General features: G+C 45.9%; 1 protein-coding gene across 3 annotated transcripts in view; it reads left to right on the top strand.

Annotated features, from left to right (window-relative positions):
- ASAP1 (ArfGAP with SH3 domain, ankyrin repeat and PH domain 1) overlaps positions 1-19,623 on the top strand; it is a 220,630-nt gene that overhangs the window by 56,307 nt on the left and 144,700 nt on the right. Inside the window, exon 1 of one of the 3 annotated variants that reach the window (XM_077271237.1) lies at positions 18,957-19,301. The exons of the other annotated variants lie outside the window; for them this stretch is intronic. Coding sequence (XP_077127352.1) covers positions 19,300-19,301 — 2 coding nt within the window. The 5' untranslated portion in view covers positions 18,957-19,299. Of the gene's footprint in view, positions 1-18,956; positions 19,302-19,623 lie in introns of those variants that run through there. 3 annotated transcript variants of the gene reach the window in all.

Raw genomic sequence — 19,623 nt, 5'->3', positions numbered from 1 at the left:
CCGACTCAGAATCCGGCAAATCCCAGCAGCGCATAGTGAGTGCATTGGGGGATACACAGAGTGACTGCAGACTTATTGATTTGGACCAGACAACTCTTTTAATGAAGAGGCATCACTAACCAAACAACACCATGAAGACCAAGGAGATCTCAAAACAAGTCAGGGACAAAGTTGTTGAGAAGTACAAGTCAGGGTTGGGTTACAAAAAAAAATCCCAATCTCTGATGATCCCCAGAGCACCATCAAATCCATTATCATCAATTGGAAAGAGCATGGTGTCACAGCAAACCTGCCAAGAGAGGGCGCCCACCAAAACTCTCAACCCGGGAAGGAGGGCAATAATCAGAGAGGCAGCACAGAGACCAAAGGTAATCCTGAAGGAGCTGCAGAGTTCCCAAGCAGAGACTGGAGTATTTGTCCATACGACCACAATATACAGTACACTCCAAAGAGGTGGCCTTTGTGGAAGGGTGTGCAGAAAAAAACAATACTTACACCCAAAAATTGTTAGACTCGATTTGCCAAAAGACATGTGAGAGACTTCCCAAATGTATGGTGGAAAGGTGCTGAGGTCAGATGTGACCAAAATTGATATTTTTGGCCACCAGGGTAAACGCTATGCCTGGTGCCAAACCAACACAGTTAATCAGCCAGAGTACACCATCCCCACAGTGAAACATGGTGGTGGCAGCACCATGATGTGGGGATGTTTTTTGGCAGCAGAGACAGGGAAAATAGTTGGAGTTGAGAAGAAGATGGATGGTGCAAAATACAGGGACATTCATGAGCAAAACCTGTTTCAGTCTGTCAGTGATTTGAGACTGAGACCGAGGTTCACCTTCCAACAAGACAATGACCCAAAGCGTACTGCTAAAGCAACAATCGTGGGGTTTAAAGGGAAACGTGTAAATGTTTAGGAGAGGCCTAGTCAAAGCCCAGACCTCAATCCAATGGATAATCTGTGGTCAGACTTGAAAATCGCTGTTCACCAGAAAAAACAATCCATTGTTAAGCAGCTGGAGTAGTTTTGCTTTGGGTAATGGGCAAAAATCTCAGTGGCAAAATGTGGAAAGCTCGTGGAGACTGTAACTGCTACTATTAGAACATTGTGTGGAGGTAGTATTTAATCACTGTGCTTTAGTTTTTTAGAAATAGGATAGAAATACTATTTAAACATAAGGGGAAGATATTATTTACACATGGAGCAGCTATACTATTTTCAACATTATGTGGCGGTATTATTGGAACACTGCTTGGCGGTATTACTTTCACATTGTGTGGCAGTATTATTGCACATGGATAATATTTTTTAAATACCATTGGGTGGTGTTATTTACACATGAAGTGGCACTACTTTGCACACTTGTAATATTGTTTGAACACCACTGGAAGGTATTATTTAATATAGAAATATTATTTAAAACACCATTTGGTGGTATCATGTGCACACTATGAGGTGGTATTATTCAGACATTGTGGGGCAGTACTATTTAAATATTACGTGGAGATATAATTTTAAAATTGTATTGTGTGTTGGTCTTATTTAAACATTATATAGATTTTTTGTTTAAATTGTGTGACTGTACTATTGTGTGTTGGTATTATGTAAGCATTGTGTGGTGGTATTATTTAAACATTGTGTGACGGTATTATTTAAAATATTGTGTGGCTGTATTATTTAAACATTGGGTGGCAGCATTATTTAAACATTGTGTGGCGGTATTATTTAATCATTATGTGATGATATTATTTAATCATTATGTGATGGTATTATTTAATAATTTTGTGATGGTATTATTTAAACATTGTGTGGATGTATTATTTAAACATTATGTGGCTGTATTATTTAAGCATTATGTGGCTGTATTATTTAAGCATTGCGTGGCGGTATTATTTAAACATTGTGTGGCTATATTACTGAAACACTGTATGGCTGTATTATTTAAGCATTGTGTGGCAGTATTATTTAAACATTGTATGGCTGTATTATTTAAGCATTGCGTGGCGGTATTATTTAAACATTGTGTGGCTGTATTATTTAAACATTGAATGGCTGTATTATTTAAGCATTGTGTCGTGGTATTATTTAATCATTATGTGATGGTATTATTTAAACATTGTGTGGCGGTATTATTTAAACATTTTTTGGGGTGCTATTTTAATATTGTGTGGGAGTATTATTTGAACAATTAGTGGTAGTAAACATTGTGCGGTGGTATTATTTGAGCACTATGTGGTGGTATTATTTGAACATTTTTTATTATCATCACTTAACCATTGTGGTGATATCACTTAAACATTGATAGGCAGTATTATTCAATACTGTGGCGGTATTATTTCACCCTGGCCTGTTATGATTGCGCTGAGAACTGCGATGGTGGAGCATTGGGATAAACCCACCTTAGCACTAGGTCATGTATTATCATTTGTTAGTCACCTCACCATTCCCAAGTGCCGCATATTGGTTCCTTCACTGTTACCTGACCAACGGAGCAGAAGTGCAGGCCATTAAAACTTCTAGTATCTCGTGCTTGTTGGTGTTTGTGCAGGAAACAGCTGGTTCTTGAGAAATGTAGGTTTCCAATTAATATACGAAGACCTGAAGAAGTAAAAACAGAAGGAAACGATGAGTCAGTAATTTCATCATGTGATGGTACATTCAGCTCCAATGTCGCCCCATGCAGAGCCCGAGTGGTAAATTACACGTTGCAGGACGGCGAGCCGGAGCGGCGCTGTGGACTTGTTTTGCCGCATGGACTGAGTTGATCCTGTGCTGGGAGATAAGTGCAGACATGTGTAACACACTTCAGGAACCTGGATTCAATTATCCACAGTATTACATCCATTGGGTTTCTATTAGGCCGCACGGCCAAGATCATGTTTTTTTTTTTTTTTGCTGGAAGTGATTGAAGAATTGCGCAGCTCTGCCTAAGCTGTTTGTCTTCCAAAAAGGAATGTTACGAAATAAAGTAAATTGTAATGATAGCAAAAAATCTAAATAGAGCCTGTCCCGTGATACTGGTGGCACTGGTCCATGACACCGCATCCTGTCAGGGCCCCTATTCCTGCTACTATACTTAACGGCAACATTGAATGTGGAGCCCAGCTCTCCCCCCGCATCAAACAGTAGAAGGGTCCCCTGTATTCGGTTTGGGTAATGTGTAGTATTTAGACCCCATCATATATACCGTATCCTATAGTATGTGCTACCCCGTGGCCTATGCCTTCAGTTCCTGATGATGCTGAGTCTATCCCAATACTTTATTTCTGAGCCCACAAGAATTAGACTCTATGTGTAAGATAATCATATCTCATATAGCGGTCAGCGAAACCCTCCGTCATCCAACAGCTAAACCCTCCGTCTCCCCCATATTAATCTGCGGTAAGAATGAATCATCAGGCATCTATCTATCTATTATCTATCTATATATTTATCTATTATATATCTACTAGATTGCGGCCCGATGCTATCGCATCGGGAGGATGGTGACGCCCGGCGGCCGGGATCCCAGCGGAGGCCAGGATCCCAGCGGCGCTCTGGATCCCAGCAACAGTCGGGATCCCATCCTAGTTTCAAAAAAAGTTGAGACAGCACACCATTTGTCTTATATCCCCTAGAAATAATGGTTAACCATGCCCAAATCCAATGTTCCATTTTTATCCCTCTAACATTGGTGTCGGGGGAGAGTTTGGCGACCAATGCACCCATAGATTGTCCGATGGTCCCGCCAAAACCGATTTCCAACTGTCCAAGTTTTGTCCATTGTTTTTGCCAACATCTATATGAAAGGGTTAAGGCTACTTACATACTGCATCTGTGACAAGTGTGCGGCATGTGTCTAATGTGTGTGCATATGTCTTATGAGTCCTGTGTCCAGCGTGAGAGTGGTGCCCCTGTTCCTTTTTTCCAGCGTGAGTCTCATGTAACATGTAATTGTTGTCAGCATCAGTTACCCGGTGTGTGGGTGGTGCATGCGCGACATAGATCCCATGCATGGGGGTCACGTGTTGTGTAAGTAACAACGATTGTCCAGAGTATAGAAGGTGTGTGTACGGTGTGCGTCCAGTGTGTGAGTGGTGCTCCTGTTGCATGTATATAGTGTGTGATCATGTAAATATTGTGTATGCAGCATGTCTCCAGCACAGAAGTGTCACAACATCAAGCATACAGTACATCTTCTCGACAGTTTTTCTATAAAGGCTGGGATGCTCATGAAAGAGTGGTAAACCTCTCAAACTCATGGATGAGTTTTCGCGTATCTTGGGGCTCCTCCCAAAAAAAGCAAGGTAGGTTATGTTGGTAAACAATTGTCAGGCTCACCTATTGAGGAGGATCCTCCAAGCCAAGGTCTGGGTGGGCACATGGGCTGTGAGCATCGGTAAGCCGTGGGCAGACTAGAAACACCATGCGATATCAGAATTACTGGAAATAGCAGGCCAACAGGAGATGCCCTAGAGACTGCACACTGATAGTAGTTATTAGAAGCCGCAGGCAGACAGGAGAAGTCCTGGAGACTCCAACAGATAGCAGTTATTGGAACCCACAGGCAGGAGATGTCCTTGAGATAGCAAACAGATAACTAGTTACTGGAAGCTGTAGGCAGACAGCAGAAGTCCTGGAGGCCACAGACGGGTATGAGAATTACTGGAAGCCGCAGACAGACATCCTGGAGACTGCAGACAGGTAGCAAAGTTTCTGGAAGCCACAGGCAGACAACAGACATCCTGGAGACCTCAGACAGGTAGCAGAGTTACTGAAAGTCGCAGACAGACAGGAGACGTCCTGGAGACCGCAGACAGGTAGCAGAGTTTCTGGAAGCTGCAGGCAGACAAAAGACATCCTGGAGACCACAGACAAGTCACAGAGTTACTGGAAGCCGCAGACAGACAGGAGATGTCCTGGAGACTACAGACAGGTCGCAGAGTTAATTGAAGCCCCAGGCAGACAGGAGACATCACAGAGACTGCAGACAGGTAGCAAAGTTTCTGGACGCCAAAGGCAAACATGAGCTATGCATTCACAAGATGAAAGTCTAAAGGTACGTTCACACGAAGCGACGCTGCAGCGATAGCGACAACTATGCCGATCGCTGCAGCGTCGCTGTTTGATCGCTGGAGAGCTGTCACACAGACCGCTCTCCAGCGACCAACGATGCCGAGGTCCCCGGGTAACCAGGGTAAACATCGGGTTGCTAAGCGCAGGGCCGCGCTTAGTAACCCGATGTTTACCCTGGTTACCAGCGTAAAAGTAAAAAAAACAAACAGTACATGCTCACCTGCGCGTCCCCCAGCGTCTGCTTCCTGACACTGACTGAGCTCCGGCCCTAACAGCACAGCGGTGACGTCACCGCTGTGCTTTCACTTTCACTTTAGGGCCGGCGCTCAGTAAGTGTCAGGAAGCAGACGCTGGGGGACGCGCAGGTGAGCATGTACTGTTTGTTTTTTTTACTTTTACGCTGGTAACCAGGGTAAACATCGGGTTACTAAGCGCGGACCTGCGCTTGGTAACCCGATGTTTACCCTGGTTACCAGTGTAAAACATCGCTGGTATCGTTGCTTTTGCTTTCAAACACAACGATACACAGCGATCGGACGACCAAATAAAGTTCTGGACTTTATTCAGCGACCAGCGACATCACAGCAGGATCCTGATCGCTGCTGCGTGTCAAACGAAACGATATCGCTAGCCAGGACGCTGCAACGTCACGGATCGCTAGCGATGTCGTTTCGTGTGAAGGTACCTTTAAAAACACTACAGTCTTAACACCAAGACAATGATGTTTGTCTTGGTGAGCCTTCTATAGGACTAGGTAGATGATCACGTGATCATGCCAGGCTACCTGCAAAGCTTGACATAGAGAATGATAGCGTTTAGCAGACCGGGGTGAGGGAAACACAGCACGGATCCGGGACAGGTGTGTAACAATACTATGCACATTTAGTGTTTGTAAACTAGTGTTATCGATGCATGAAGGTGGTATGTGGGTTTAAAAGGGGCTTCACTATAATGAAAACATTTTGGAGGTGGTGAGATCAATCTCCGACCAGAAAATCTTCCTTTATATGTTGGCAGTAAGACTGTAGGTGTCGGTAACTGCACAGCTCCAGCTCCCTGCACACGTCACTGAGCATGCCCACTACACCGAAGTCAGTAGGTCATTCTCTGTCCATTTGGCGGCTGTAAAGCAATATTTTATTGTAACTACTCACATATTGGCACCTACAGTAATACCTTAGTACCCCCATATCAATGCCTCCACATTAGTACCACGACAAGGCACCTGCTAACCATATTCTTCCTTTCCTGCAACCATTCCAAAAGGTAATATAACGCCCCTGCTACAATGGGACAAAAGCCAACGAGGAATACACCCCAGAAACCAAGGGAAATTGGGGGTAACCCTGTAATGTCACCCTTCTGCAGAGTTATGCCCCTTTCTGTCATCCTCTCGAAGTGACAATCATGAGGCTGAAAAATTCTTTGCAACAGATGCTTTACCACTGCTGAGGGTTTGCTTCAAGGTATTAGTATTGGCTGCAAGAATGAGCCCCAAAGATGTTGCCGCTTCCTTCGCCCCACGACTGCGCTTAGCTCTACGAGGATTATTATAATGACACAAGTAATGGAGCAGCAGGTGACGGCGGGTATTTGTTCATTTGTAATCCAGTAATTAGCAGAGTTACTCATGCGAGCGGCAGAAAATAACACGCTGCACATTACTGATTTACAGATACTCATTAAAGGCGGTGCGTCACCTTTAAGTATCAATTGTGGGGAGAGAAAATGGAGCAAATTGCATGATAGTTGTAAAAATGACACAAACCCAAGCATTGAACATTCTTATATATGGAATCTTTTCTCAGAGGGGGATTACTAAAGTTTTAAAGGGGTTGTCCAGGCACAGGCACTGGCGACCTATCCATAGAATAGCAGATCAGTGGAGGTTCGACACCTGGGACCCCCATTAATCAGATGTCATTTGCTTTGGCCACCGCTGGATCTAAACACTTGGCAGTGGCTGCAGCCTGGTATTGCGGAAGCTCAAAGTGGCCACCATGACACCTGATTAGTGGGGGGTCCCAGGTGTCAAACCTCCACTGGCGGATAACTAACACTGCACATCACTCTGAAAACACCATCCCCACCATCAAACATGGTGGTGGCAACATCATGCTGTGGGGATGCTTTTCTTCAGCAGTGGCAGGGAAGCTAGTTAGAGATGATGGGAGATGGATGGAGCAAAATACAGGACAATCCTGGAGGAAAACCTGACTTGATGCCGGGGTGTAAGTTCACCTTCCATAAGGACAACGGCCCTAAACATCCTGCCGGAGCTACAAGGGAGGGTTTAGATCAAAATGTATTTATGTGTGTGAATGGCACAGTCACAGCCCAGACCCAAACCCCATTGAGAATTTGTGACAAGTCTTGATATCTACTTATGGGAAATTCTGTAAATGTGGATGCAGTTAAGCCGCAATACCAGGCACAGTCCATGGACAGGTGTGGTGTCATTTTTAGGGGAAAAATCGTGGGCAACCCTTTTACAGACAGCAGTAAAGTGACTGCGATGCTCCTTCCAGGATTCGAGGATCAGATCAAACATAAATTATGGCCGAAAGATTGGACAAACGCATTTCAGTACATTTTGTCCAGGAAAATAGATTCTCCAGGTGCGATGAATCGTCATGTGCAGATCCGAGATGAGTCACCGCAAAGAGATGGAACCAAATTATGTTTAATAGATCATCCTACGGCTATAAAGTACAGTGATTATTATAATTGCGGTCAATGGCAACAAAGGATATATCATGCCCACAAAATACCTGCACGGTGACACTTCATGCAGCGTAAAAAATATGTCGCTACGATCTGCTGCTGTCAGGGACATTTTATACTTCTCATATGTTTAAAGTGAACCTGTCACTATATTTATGGTGCCCGACCCGAGGACAGCATGAATCAGACACAGCTAGGTGATTGCAGCAGGGTATGGTTTACTATGAAATGCTGCGACACTTCAGAGTTAACATACTTCTGAAAAGCCTGCCATACATTCTTGTACATAGGAGAAGTATTATAGCAGTTATATACTTGTACATAGGGGCAGTATTATAGTAGTTATATTCTTGTACATAGGGGCCGTATTATAGTAGTTATATTCTTGCACATAGGGACAGTATTATAGTAGTTATATCCTTGTACATAGGGGCAGTATTATAGTAGTTATATTCCTGTACATAGGAGCAGTATTATAGTAGTTATATTCTTGTACGTACATAGGAGCAGTATTATAGTAGTTATATTCTTGTACATAGGTGCAGTATTATAGTAGTTATATTCTTGTACATAGGGGCAGTATTATAGTAGTTATATTCTTTTACATAGGAGCAGTATTATAGAAGTTATATTCTTGTACATAGGAGCAGTATTATAGTAGTTATATCCTTGTACATAGGAGCAGTATTATAGTAGTTATATTCTTGTACATAGGAGCAGTATTATAGTAGTTATATTCTTGTACATAGGAGCAGTATTATAGTAGTTATATTCTTGTACATAGGAGACAGTATTATAGTAGTTATATTCTTGTACATAGTGACAGTATTATAGTAGTTATATTCTTGTACGTACATAGGAGCAGTATTATAGTAGTTATATTCTTGTACATAGGGGCAGTATTATAGTAGTTATATCCTTTTACATAGGAGCAGTATTATAGTAGTTATATTCTTGTACATAGGAGCAGTATTATTGTATTTATATTCTTGTACATAGGAGCAGTATTATAGTAGTTATATTCTTGTACATAGGAGCAGTATTATTGTATTTATATTCTTGTACATAGGAGCAGTATTATAGTAATTATATTCTTGTACATAGGGGCAGTATTATAGTAGTTATATTCTTGTACATAGGGGCAGTATTATAGTAGTTATATTCTTGTACATAGGGGCAGTATTATAGTAGTTATATTCTTGTACATAGGAGACAGTATTATAGTAGTTATATTCTTGTACATAGTGACAGTATTATAGTAGTTATATTCTTGTACGTACATAGGAGCAGTATTATAGTAGTTATATTCTTGTACATAGGGGCAGTATTATAGTAGTTATATCCTTTTACATAGGAGCAGTATTATAGTAGTTATATTCTTGTACATAGGAGCAGTATTATTGTATTTATATTCTTGTACATAGGAGCAGTATTATAGTAGTTATATTCTTGTACATAGGAGCAGTATTATAGTAGTTATATTCTTGTACATAGGAGACAGTATTATAGTAGTTATATTCTTGTACATAGTGACAGTATTATAGTAGTTATATTCTTGTACATAGGGGCAGTATTATAGTAGTTATATTCTTTTACATAGGAGCAGTATTATAGTAGTTATATTCTTGTACATAGGAGCAGTATTATAGTAGTTATATCCTTGTACATAGGAGCAGTATTATAGTAGTTATATTCTTGTACATAGGAGCAGTATTATAGTAGTTGTATTCTTGTACATAGGAGGCAGTATTATAGTAGTTATATTGTACATAGTAGCAGTATTATAGTAGTTATATTCTTGTACATAGGGGCAGTATTATAGTAGTTATATTCTTGTACATAGGGGCAGTATTATAGTAGTTATATTCTTGTACATAGGAGCAGTATTATAGCAGTTCTATTCTTGTACATAGGGGGCAGTATTATAGTAGTTATATTCTTGTACATAGGGGGCAGTATTATAGTAGTTGTATTCTTGTACATAGGGGGCAGAATTATAGTAGTTATATTCTTGTATATAGGAGCAGTATTATAGTAGTTATATTCTTGTACATAGGGGCAGTATTATAGTAGTTATATTCTTGTACATAGGAGGCAGTATTATAGTAGTTCTATTCTTGTACATAGGGGGCAGTATTATAGTAGTTATACTGTTTTGACCCATGAAAGACTGAGATGGAAATAGCTCTTTAAATAATAACGTAGAAAGGTTTTTTAGATTATATTGAGGCCAGGAATTTACTGGTAGAGCGATGTGCTCAGACCAGTCGTCACCTCATCTCACCCCGCTTTAGTCTATACATATCACTGAGTACAGAAGAAAGATCCGACAACATGATGAAGAATATAGGAATATGAAAAGCAATGTTTTTTTTATGGTGGGGGAAAAAAATTGATCAAGATGATTTTTTATTAAGGCATTAGAAACACTTGTTTAAGTGGTAAAATAAAGTAAGGGGTTAAGCAGACCCCCAGTTATGGGAATCACTGCCCTATGTCACTTCCTGGCCAACAATATCAATCCTCAAAGCGATCAGAACAGATATTGGTTTGCATTAGGTTTTGCTGACTCAGCTGCCTCATCTCTTCACTCTGCTGTGAGGGATTCATGGGAGAGGATGACTTCATGGTGTTACAGGATATCATGATATCTCCTGGCCACAGTCCATGGGCGGTCGGTCCGTGCTATATACAGTAATAATACAAGGACAAATCAGTATTAACTCAATAATCGTGCCAAAGAAGTATGTGATCTTCTGGATTATCCGACATGCCAGATCATCAATTGTAAAATGTAGGATCCTTCACTTAATACTGTAAATAGAAATAATGTATAGATGTAATATATGTGTCTAGGGATACAATTAAGCAGTAGACTGGTAATAATACGTATTCCTGATTTCCCCGCAGTTTTATGTTCTCCTACATGTGTCTCCTGGTTCTCTCGGGGGTCACCGGGGACACATTCTTACTTTGCTTATCAATTGAGAAAGATTCCATATTTCCTTAGTCTCATTGGTAACATACTGACAACGATGAACCATGATATACAACCCCAACTCCAAAAAAGTTGGGCCGCTGTGTAAGACACGGCTGAAGGGGCATAATTGGTGTGTACAATGTTAGGCTGGTGGTACTACTCACATCCACATGATGTCATGACCCAGGGTTTCCCAGCAAACCATTGCCTCATCACACTGCATCTGCTGCAATGCTCTGCGTGTTCTGATACTTTTATATCATAGCTGCGATGCTCTGCGTTTCCTGGTAACTTTCTATCATAGCAGAAATTCTCTGTGTTCTGACATCATTCAATCATAGCTGCGATGCTCTCCGTGTCCTGGCACCTTTCTATCATAGCTGCGATGCTCTCCATGTCCTGGCACCTTTCTATAATAGCTGCGATGCTCTCCATGTCCTGGCACCTTTCTATAATAGCTGCGATGCTCTCCGTGTCCTGGCACCTTTCTATCATAGCTGCGATGCTCTCCATGTCCTGGCACCTTTCTAGCATAGCTGCGATGCTCTCCGTGTCCTGGCACCTTTCTAGCATAGCTGCAATGCTCTCCATGTCCTGGCACCTTTCTATAATAGCTGCGATGCTCTCCGTGTCCTGGCACCTTTCTATCATAGCTGCGATGCTCTCCATGTCCTGGCACCTTTCTATAATAGCTGCGATGCTCTCCATGTCCTGGCACCTTTCTATAATAGCTGCGATGCTCTCCATGTCCTGGCACCTTTCTATAATAGCTGCGATGCTCTCCGTGTCCTGGCACCTTTCTATCATAGCTGCGATGCTCTCCATGTCCTGGCACCTTTCTATAATAGCTGCGATGCTCTCCGTGTCCTGGCACCTTTCTATCATAGCTGCGATGCTCTCCATGTCCTGGCACCTTTCTATAATAGCTGCGATGCTCTCCATGTCCTGGCACCTTTCTATAATAGCTGCGATGCTCTCCGTGTCCTGGCACCTTTCTATCATAGCTGCGATGCTCTCCATGTCCTGGCACCTTTCTAGCATAGCTGCGATGCTCTCCGTGTCCTGGCACCTTTCTAGCATAGCTGCGATGCTCTCCATGTCCTGGCACCTTTCTATAATAGCTGCGATGCTCTCCGTGTCCTGGCACCTTTCTATCATAGCTGCGATGCTCTCCATGTCCTGGCACCTTTCTAGCATAGCTGCGATGCTCTCCGTGTCCTGGCACCTTTCTATCATAGCTGCAATGCTCTCCTTGTCCTGGCACCTTTCTAGCATAGCTGCAATGCTCTCCTTGTCCTGGCACCTTTCTAGCATAGCTGCGATGCTCTGGGTTTTGATGCCTTTCCATCATAGCTGCAATGCTCTGCGTATCCTGACACCTTTCTATCATAGCTGCGATGCTCGGCATCTCCTGACATCTATCTATCATAGCTGTGATGCTCTGCGTCTCCTGACACTTACTAACCAATGCGTTTATATATATATGACAGTATAGGCTAATAGTCTGTCAGTAGCTCAGTTCTCCGGTGTCCGTCATGATAACCGGCAGTGATTGCGTGGCGGTATATTGTGGCGTGGCAGCATTTCTTTTTGTGCTCTGGTATGTACACTATGTTCCTCCTGACTGGTTTCTTTTCACAGCGTCTGGAGCCCATATAATTATTGACTCAGCAATTAAAGGTTCTTTATCTCTTATGAAAATGTCTTGAATATCGAATATTTATGTATCTTTTAAAGGGGAACGTTATTTCTAGAGAGAGGCGTTCATTCACGTTAGTTACTATTCTGCAGTGCCACTTCTTACCACTGGAAGCAGCAAAGTCCTCCCATCGTCTATAGATAGTCCATAATGTACAGCGATCAGTGATTGCCAGAAGACACGGCAGCAGCGACCCCATGTCAGTGACCTGGTCATCTTCAGAGATGAGCGTATACTTATCTCTATACATAGAAACTGCCACTGCCCATCTGCGTAAGTGTAGCCGCAAATAGGCCTGTGATGGCTTCTACATGAAGTACGAAGATAAGGAGGTTACAGGTGTGGAGGTGACAGGCATGGAGGTGAGGAGGTGACAGGCATGGAGGTGAGGAGGTGACAGGCATGGAGGTGACATGTATGGAGGTGAGGAGGTGACATGTAAGGAGGTGAGGAGGTTACAGGTATGGAGGTGAGGAGGTTACAGGTATGGAGGTGAGAAGGTTACAGGTATGGAGGTGAGGAGGTGACAGGCATGGAGGTGACATGTATGGAGGTGAGGAGGTGACATGTAAGGAGGTGAGGAGGTTACAGGTATGGAGGTGAGGAGGTTACAGGTATGGAGGTGAGGAGGTTACAGGTATGGAGGTGAGGAGGTTACAGGTATGGAGGTGAGGAGGTTACAGGTATGGAGGTGAGGAGGTGACATGTATGGAGGTGAGGAGGGTACAGGCATGGAGGTGAGGAAGTTACAGGTATGGAGGAGAGGAGGTGACATGTATGGAGGTGAGGAGGTTACAGGTATGGAGGTGAGGAGGTTACAGGTATGGAGGTGAGGAGGTTACAGGTATGGAGGTGAGGAGGTTACAGGTATGGAGGTGAGGAGGTGACAGGTATGGAGGTGAGGAGGTGACATGTATGGAGGTGAGGAGGGTACAGGCATGGAGGTGAGGAAGTTACAGGTATGGAGGAGAGGAGGTGACATGTATGGAGGTGAGGAGGTTACAGGTATGGAGGTGAGGAGGTTACAGGTATGGAGGTGAGGAGGTTACAGGTATGGAGGTGAGGAGGTTACAGGTATGGAGGTGAGGAAGTTACAGGTATGGAGGAGAGGAGGTGACATGTATGGACGTGAGGAGGTGACATGTATGGAGGTGAGGAGGTTACAGGTATGGAGGAGAGGAGGTGACAGGCATGGAGGTGAGGAGGTTACAGGTATGGAGGTGAGGAGGTGACATGTATGGAGGTGAGGAGGGTACAGGTATGGAGGTGAGGAGGTTACAGGTATGGAGGTGAGGAGGTTACAGGTATGGAGGTGAGGAGGTTACAGGTATGGAGGAGAGGAGGTTACAGGTATGGAGGTGAGGAGGTTACAGGTATGGAGGTGAGGAGGGTACAGGCATGGACGTGAGGAAGTTACAGGTATGGAGGAGAGGAGGTGACATGTATGGAGGTGAGGAGGTTACAGGTATGGAGGTGAGGAGGTGACATGTATGGAGGTGAGGAGGGTACAGGCATGGAGGTGAGGAAGTTACAGGTATGGAGGAGAGGAGGTGACATGTATGGAGGTGAGGAGGTTACAGGTATGGAGGAGAGTAGGTGACAGGCATGGAGGTGAGGAGGTTACAGGTATGGAGGTGACATGTATGGAGGTGAGGAGGTGACATGTATGGAGGTGAGGAGGTTACAGGTATGGAGGAGAGGTGACAGGCATGGAGGTGAGGAGGTGACAGGTATGGAGGTGAGGAGGTGACAGGTATGGAGGTGAGGAGGTGACATGTATAGAGGTGAGGAGGGTACAGGCATGGAGGTGAGGAAGTTACAGGTATGGAGGAGAGGAGGTGACATGTATGGAGGTGAGGAGGTTACAGGTATGGAGGTGAGGAGGTTACAGGTATGGAGGTGAGGAGGGTACAGGCAAGGAGGTGAGGAAGTTACAGGTATGGAGGAGAGGAGGTGACATGTATGGAGGTGAGGAGGTTACAGGTATGGAGATGAGGAGGCTACAGGTATGGAGGTGAGGAGGTTACAGGTATGGAGGTGAGGAGGTTACAGGTATGGAGGTGAGGAGGGTACAGGCAAGGAGGTGAGGAAGTTACAGGTATGGAGGAGAGGAGGTGACACGTATGGAGGTGAGGAGGTTACAGGTATGGAGGTGAGGAGGGTACAGGCATGGACGTGAGGAAGTTACAGGTATGGAGGAGAGGAGGTGACATGTATGGAGGTGAGGAGGTTACAGGTATGGAGGTGAGGAGGTGACATGTATGGAGGTGAGGAGGTTACAGGTATGGAGGTGACATGTATGGAGGTGAGGAGGTTACAGGTATGGAGGAGAGTAGGTGACAGGCATGGAGGTGAGGAGGTTACAGGTATGGAGGTGACATGTATGGAGGTGAGGAGGTGACATGTATGGAGGTGAGGAGGTTACAGGTATGGAGGAGAGGTGACAGGCATGGAGGTGAGGAGGTGACAGGTATGGAGGTGAGGAGGTTACAGGTATGGAGGTGAGGAGGTGACATGTATAGAGGTGAGGAGGGTACAGGCATGGAGGTGAGGAAGTTACAGGTATGGAGGTGAGGAGGTGACATGTATGGAGATGAGGAGGTTACGTGTATGGAGATGAGGAGGTTACAGGTATGGAGGTGAGGAGGTTATATGTATGGAGATGAGGAGGTGACATGTATGGAGGTGAGGAGGTTACAGGTATGGAGGAGAGGAGGTGACAGGCATGGAGGTGAGGAGGTTACAGGTATGGAGGTGAGGAGGCTACAGGTATGGAGGTGAGGAGGTGACATGTATGGAGGTGAGGAAGTTACAGGTATGGAGGAGAGGAGGTGACATGTATGGAGGAGAGGAGGTGACATGTATGGAGGTGAGGAGGTTACAGGTATGGAGGAGAGGTGACAGGCATGGAGGTGAGGAGGTGACAGGTATGGAGGTGAGGAGGTTACAGGTATGGAGGTGAGGAGGTGACATGTATAGAGGTGAGGAGGGTACAGGCATGGAGGTGAGGAAGTTACAGGTATGGAGGTGAGGAGGTGACATGTATGGAGATGAGGAGGTTACGTGTATGGAGATGAGGAGGTTACAGGTATGGAGGTGAGGAGGTTATATGTATGGAGATGAGGAGGTGACATGTATGGAGGTGAGGAAGTTACAGGTATGGAGGAGAGGAGGTGACATGTATGGAGGAGAGGAGGTGACATGTATGGAGGTGAGGAGGTTACAGGTATGGAGGTGAGGTTACAGGTATGGAGGTGAGATGTATGGAGTTGAGATGTATGGAGGTGAGGAGGTTACAGGTATGGAGGTGAGGAGATTACAGGTATGGAGGTGAGGAGGTGACATGTATGGAGGTGAGGAGGTTACAGGTATGGAGGAGAGGTGACAGGCATGGAGGTGAGGAGGTGACAGGTATGGAGGTGAGGAGGTTACAGGTATGGAGGTGACATGTATAGAGGTGAGGAGGGTACAGGCATGGAGGTGAGGAAGTTACAGGTATGGAGGTGAGGAGGTGACATGTATGGAGATGAGGAGGTTACGTGTATGGAGATGAGGAGGTTACAGGTATGGAGGTGAGGAGGTTATATGTATGGAGATGAGGAGGTGACATGTATGGAGGTGAGGAAGTTACAGGTATGGAGGAGAGGAGGTGACATGTATGGAGGAGAGGAGGTGACATGTATGGAGGTGAGGAGGTTACAGGTATGGAGGTGAGGTTACAGGTATGGAGGTGAGATGTATGGAGGTGAGATGTATGGAGGTGAGGAGGTTACAGGTATGGAGGTGAGGAGATTACAGGTATGGAGGTGAGGAGGTGACATGTATGGAGGTGAGGAGGTGACAGGCATGGAGGTGAGGAGGTTACAGGTATGGAGGTCAGGAGGTTACAGGTATGGAGGTGAGGTTACAGGTATGGAGGAGAGGAGGTTACAGGTATGGAGGTGAGGAGGTGACATGTATGGAGGTGAGGAGGTTACAGGTATGGAGGTGAGGAGGTTACAGGTATGGAGATGAGGAGGTTACAGGTATGGAGATGAGGAGGTTACAGGCATGGAGATGAGGTTACAGGTATGGAGATGAGGAGGTTACAGGTATGGAGATGAGGAGGTTACAGGTATGGAGATGAGGTTACAGGTATGGAGATGAGGAGTTTACAGGTATGGAGATGAGGAGGTTACAGGTATGGAGATGAGGTTACAGGTATGGAGATGAGGAGGTTACAGGTATAGCCCCCACCCTGTACCCCATCCATCTTTCCTACAGTCCCCACCCATTATCCCCACAGTCCCTATTCCCCACTATACACGTGCTTTGGCAAAACTAATGTTTATTTGGCCCTGCCAATAAAGCTTCTTTGAATTGAATTGAAAAAGGTTACATGTATGGAGATGAGGAGCTTACAGGTGTGGAGGTGAGAATATAGGTATGGAGGTGAGGAGGATAGGGGTGCTCTGTACATGTGAGGAGGATGGGGGTGCTCTCTGTACATGTGAAGATAGGGGTGCTCTTTGTACATGTGAGGAGGATGGGGGTGCTTTGTACATGTGGAGGATGGTGGTGCTCTCTGTACATGTGAGGAGGATGGGGGTGCTCTCTGTACATGTGAGGATGATGGGGGTGCTCTCTGTACATGTGAGGATGATGGGGGTGCTCTCTGTACATGTGAGGAGGATGGGGGTGCTCTCTGTACATGTGAGGAGGATGGGGGTGCTCTCTGTACATGTGAGGAGGATGGGGGTGCTCTGTACATGTGAGGATGATGGGGGTGCTCTCTGTACATGTGAGGATGATGGGGGTGCTCTCTGTACATGTGAGGAGGATGGGGGTGCTCTCTGTACATGTGAGGAGGATGGGGGTGCTCTCTGTACATGTGAGGAGGATGGGGGTGCTCTGTACATGTGAGGATGGGGGTGCTCTTTGTACATGTGAGGAGGATGGGGGTGCTCTCTGTATATGTGAGGAGGATGGGGGTGCTCTCTGTACATGTGAGGATGATGGGGGTGCTCTCTGTACATGTGAGGAGGATGGGGGTGCTCTCTGTACATGTGAGGAGGATGGGGGTGCTCTCTGTACATGTGAGGAGGATGGGGGTGCTCTCTGTACATGTGAGGAGGATGGGGGTGCTCTGTACATGTGAGGATGGGGGTGCTCTTTGTACATGTGAGGAGGATGGGGGTGCTCTCTGTATATGTGAGGAGGATGGGGGTGCTCTCTGTACATGTGAGGATGATGGGGGTGCTCTCTGTACATGTGAGGAGGATGGGGGTGCTCTCTGTACATGTGAGGACTATGGGGGTGCTCTCTGTACATGTGAGGATGGGGGTGCTCTCTGTACATGTGGAGGATGGGGGTGCTCTGTACATGTGAGGAGGATGGGGGTGCTCTCTGTACATGTGAGGATGGGGGTGCTCTCTGTACATGTGGAGGATGGGGGTGCTCTCTGTACATGTGGAGGATGGGGGTGCTCTGTACATGTGAGGAGGATGGGGGTGCTCTCTGTACATGTGGAGGATGGGGGTGCTCTCTGTACATGTGAGGAGGATGGGGGTGCTCTCTGTACATGTGAGGAGGATGGGGGTGCTCTCTGTACATGTGAGGAGGATGGGGGTGCTCTCTGTACATGTGAGGAGGATGGGGGTGCTCTCTGTACATGTGAGGAGGATGGGGGTGCTCTGTACATGTGAGGAGGATGGGGGTGCTCTCTGTATATGTGAGGAGGATGGGGGTGCTCTCTGTACATGTGAGGAGGATGGGGGTGCTCTCTGTACATGTGAGGAGGATGGGGGTGCTCTCTGTACATGTGAGGAGGATGGGGGTGCTCTCTGTACATGTGAGGAGGATGGGGGTGCTCTCTGTACATGTGAGGAGGATGGGGGTGCTCTGTACATGTGAGGAGGATGGGGGTGCTCTCTGTACATGTGAGGAGGATGGGGGTGCTCTTTGTACATGTGAGGAGGATGGGGGTGCTCTCTGTACATGTGAGGAGGATGGGGGTGCTCTCTGTACATGTGAGGAGGATGGGGGTGCTCTCTGTACATGTGAGGAGGATGGGGGTGCTCTTTGTACATGTGAGGAGGATGGGGGTGCTCTGTACATGTGAGGAGGATGGGGGTGCTCTCTGTATATGTGAGGAGGATGGGGGTGCTCTGTACATGTGAGGAGGATGGGGGTGCTCTCTGTACATGTGAGGAGGATGGGGGTGCTCTCTGTACATGTGAGGAGGATGGGGGTGCTCTCTGTACATGTGAGGAGGATGGGGGTGCTCTCTGTACATGTGAGGACTATGGGGGTGCTCTCTGTACATGTGAGGAGGATGGGGGTGCTCTGTACATGTGAGGATGATGGGGGTGCTCTGTACATGTGAGGAGGATGGGGGTGCTCTCTGTACATGTGACACTGCGGGATGCGCCGGTTTCCGCCTGATGATGATCCGCTGACTGTGGTGTGGTGTGTGGATGTGACCGGAGTGTGAATGACTCCGCCGCTCGGTCCGCCCCGCCTTCTCCTCCTTTTGCCGCTGTTGCTGGGCGGGTGGTCGCGCAGGCGCCGTGCGTTCTCTCGGTGCGCGCTCCCGCTGTTGCTGCGCGTTTCCACCTCCCGTGCACTTCTCGTGTGTCTCTCGGAGGAGCGCTCCCTGCAGGCGGCTGACGGTGAGAGACGGGACCGAGCCGCCGTACACCGGGTCACCGAGCGCTGCAGCACGGCGGGGCATGGTCCTGCTCCCGGGAGGGATGAGCGAGGCTGCGGGAGAATGAGAAGAGCACATCCCCGGGGGACATAGATGTGACACCGGAGACACCGGACAGGAGGCTGCACCCACCGAGCACCGCGGCTGCTGACATGTAGGTCCGCCGGCTGGGGGTGTACAGTGTGTATATATGTATGTGTGTATATATATAGTGTGTACAGTGTGTATATGTATGTAATGTGTGTGTGTATGTCTGCTCTTTGTGTGTACTGTGTATATATATATGTATTTACAGTGTGTATGTAATTGTGTGTATGTATGGTATGTGTATATATATGTGTGTAATGTGTGTATATGTCTGCTCTTTGTGTACTGTGTATATATATATATATATATATATATATATATATATATATATATATATATATATGTGTAATGTGTGCATAGTTATGTACAGTGTGTGAGTATGTACTGTG

This window comes from Ranitomeya variabilis, chromosome 6, assembly GCF_051348905.1.
Source record: "Ranitomeya variabilis isolate aRanVar5 chromosome 6, aRanVar5.hap1, whole genome shotgun sequence".
Lineage (NCBI taxonomy): Eukaryota > Metazoa > Chordata > Amphibia > Anura > Dendrobatidae > Ranitomeya > Ranitomeya variabilis.
Note: the sequence above shows the minus strand (reverse complement) of the source record. Positions and strands in the feature narration are given on the sequence as shown.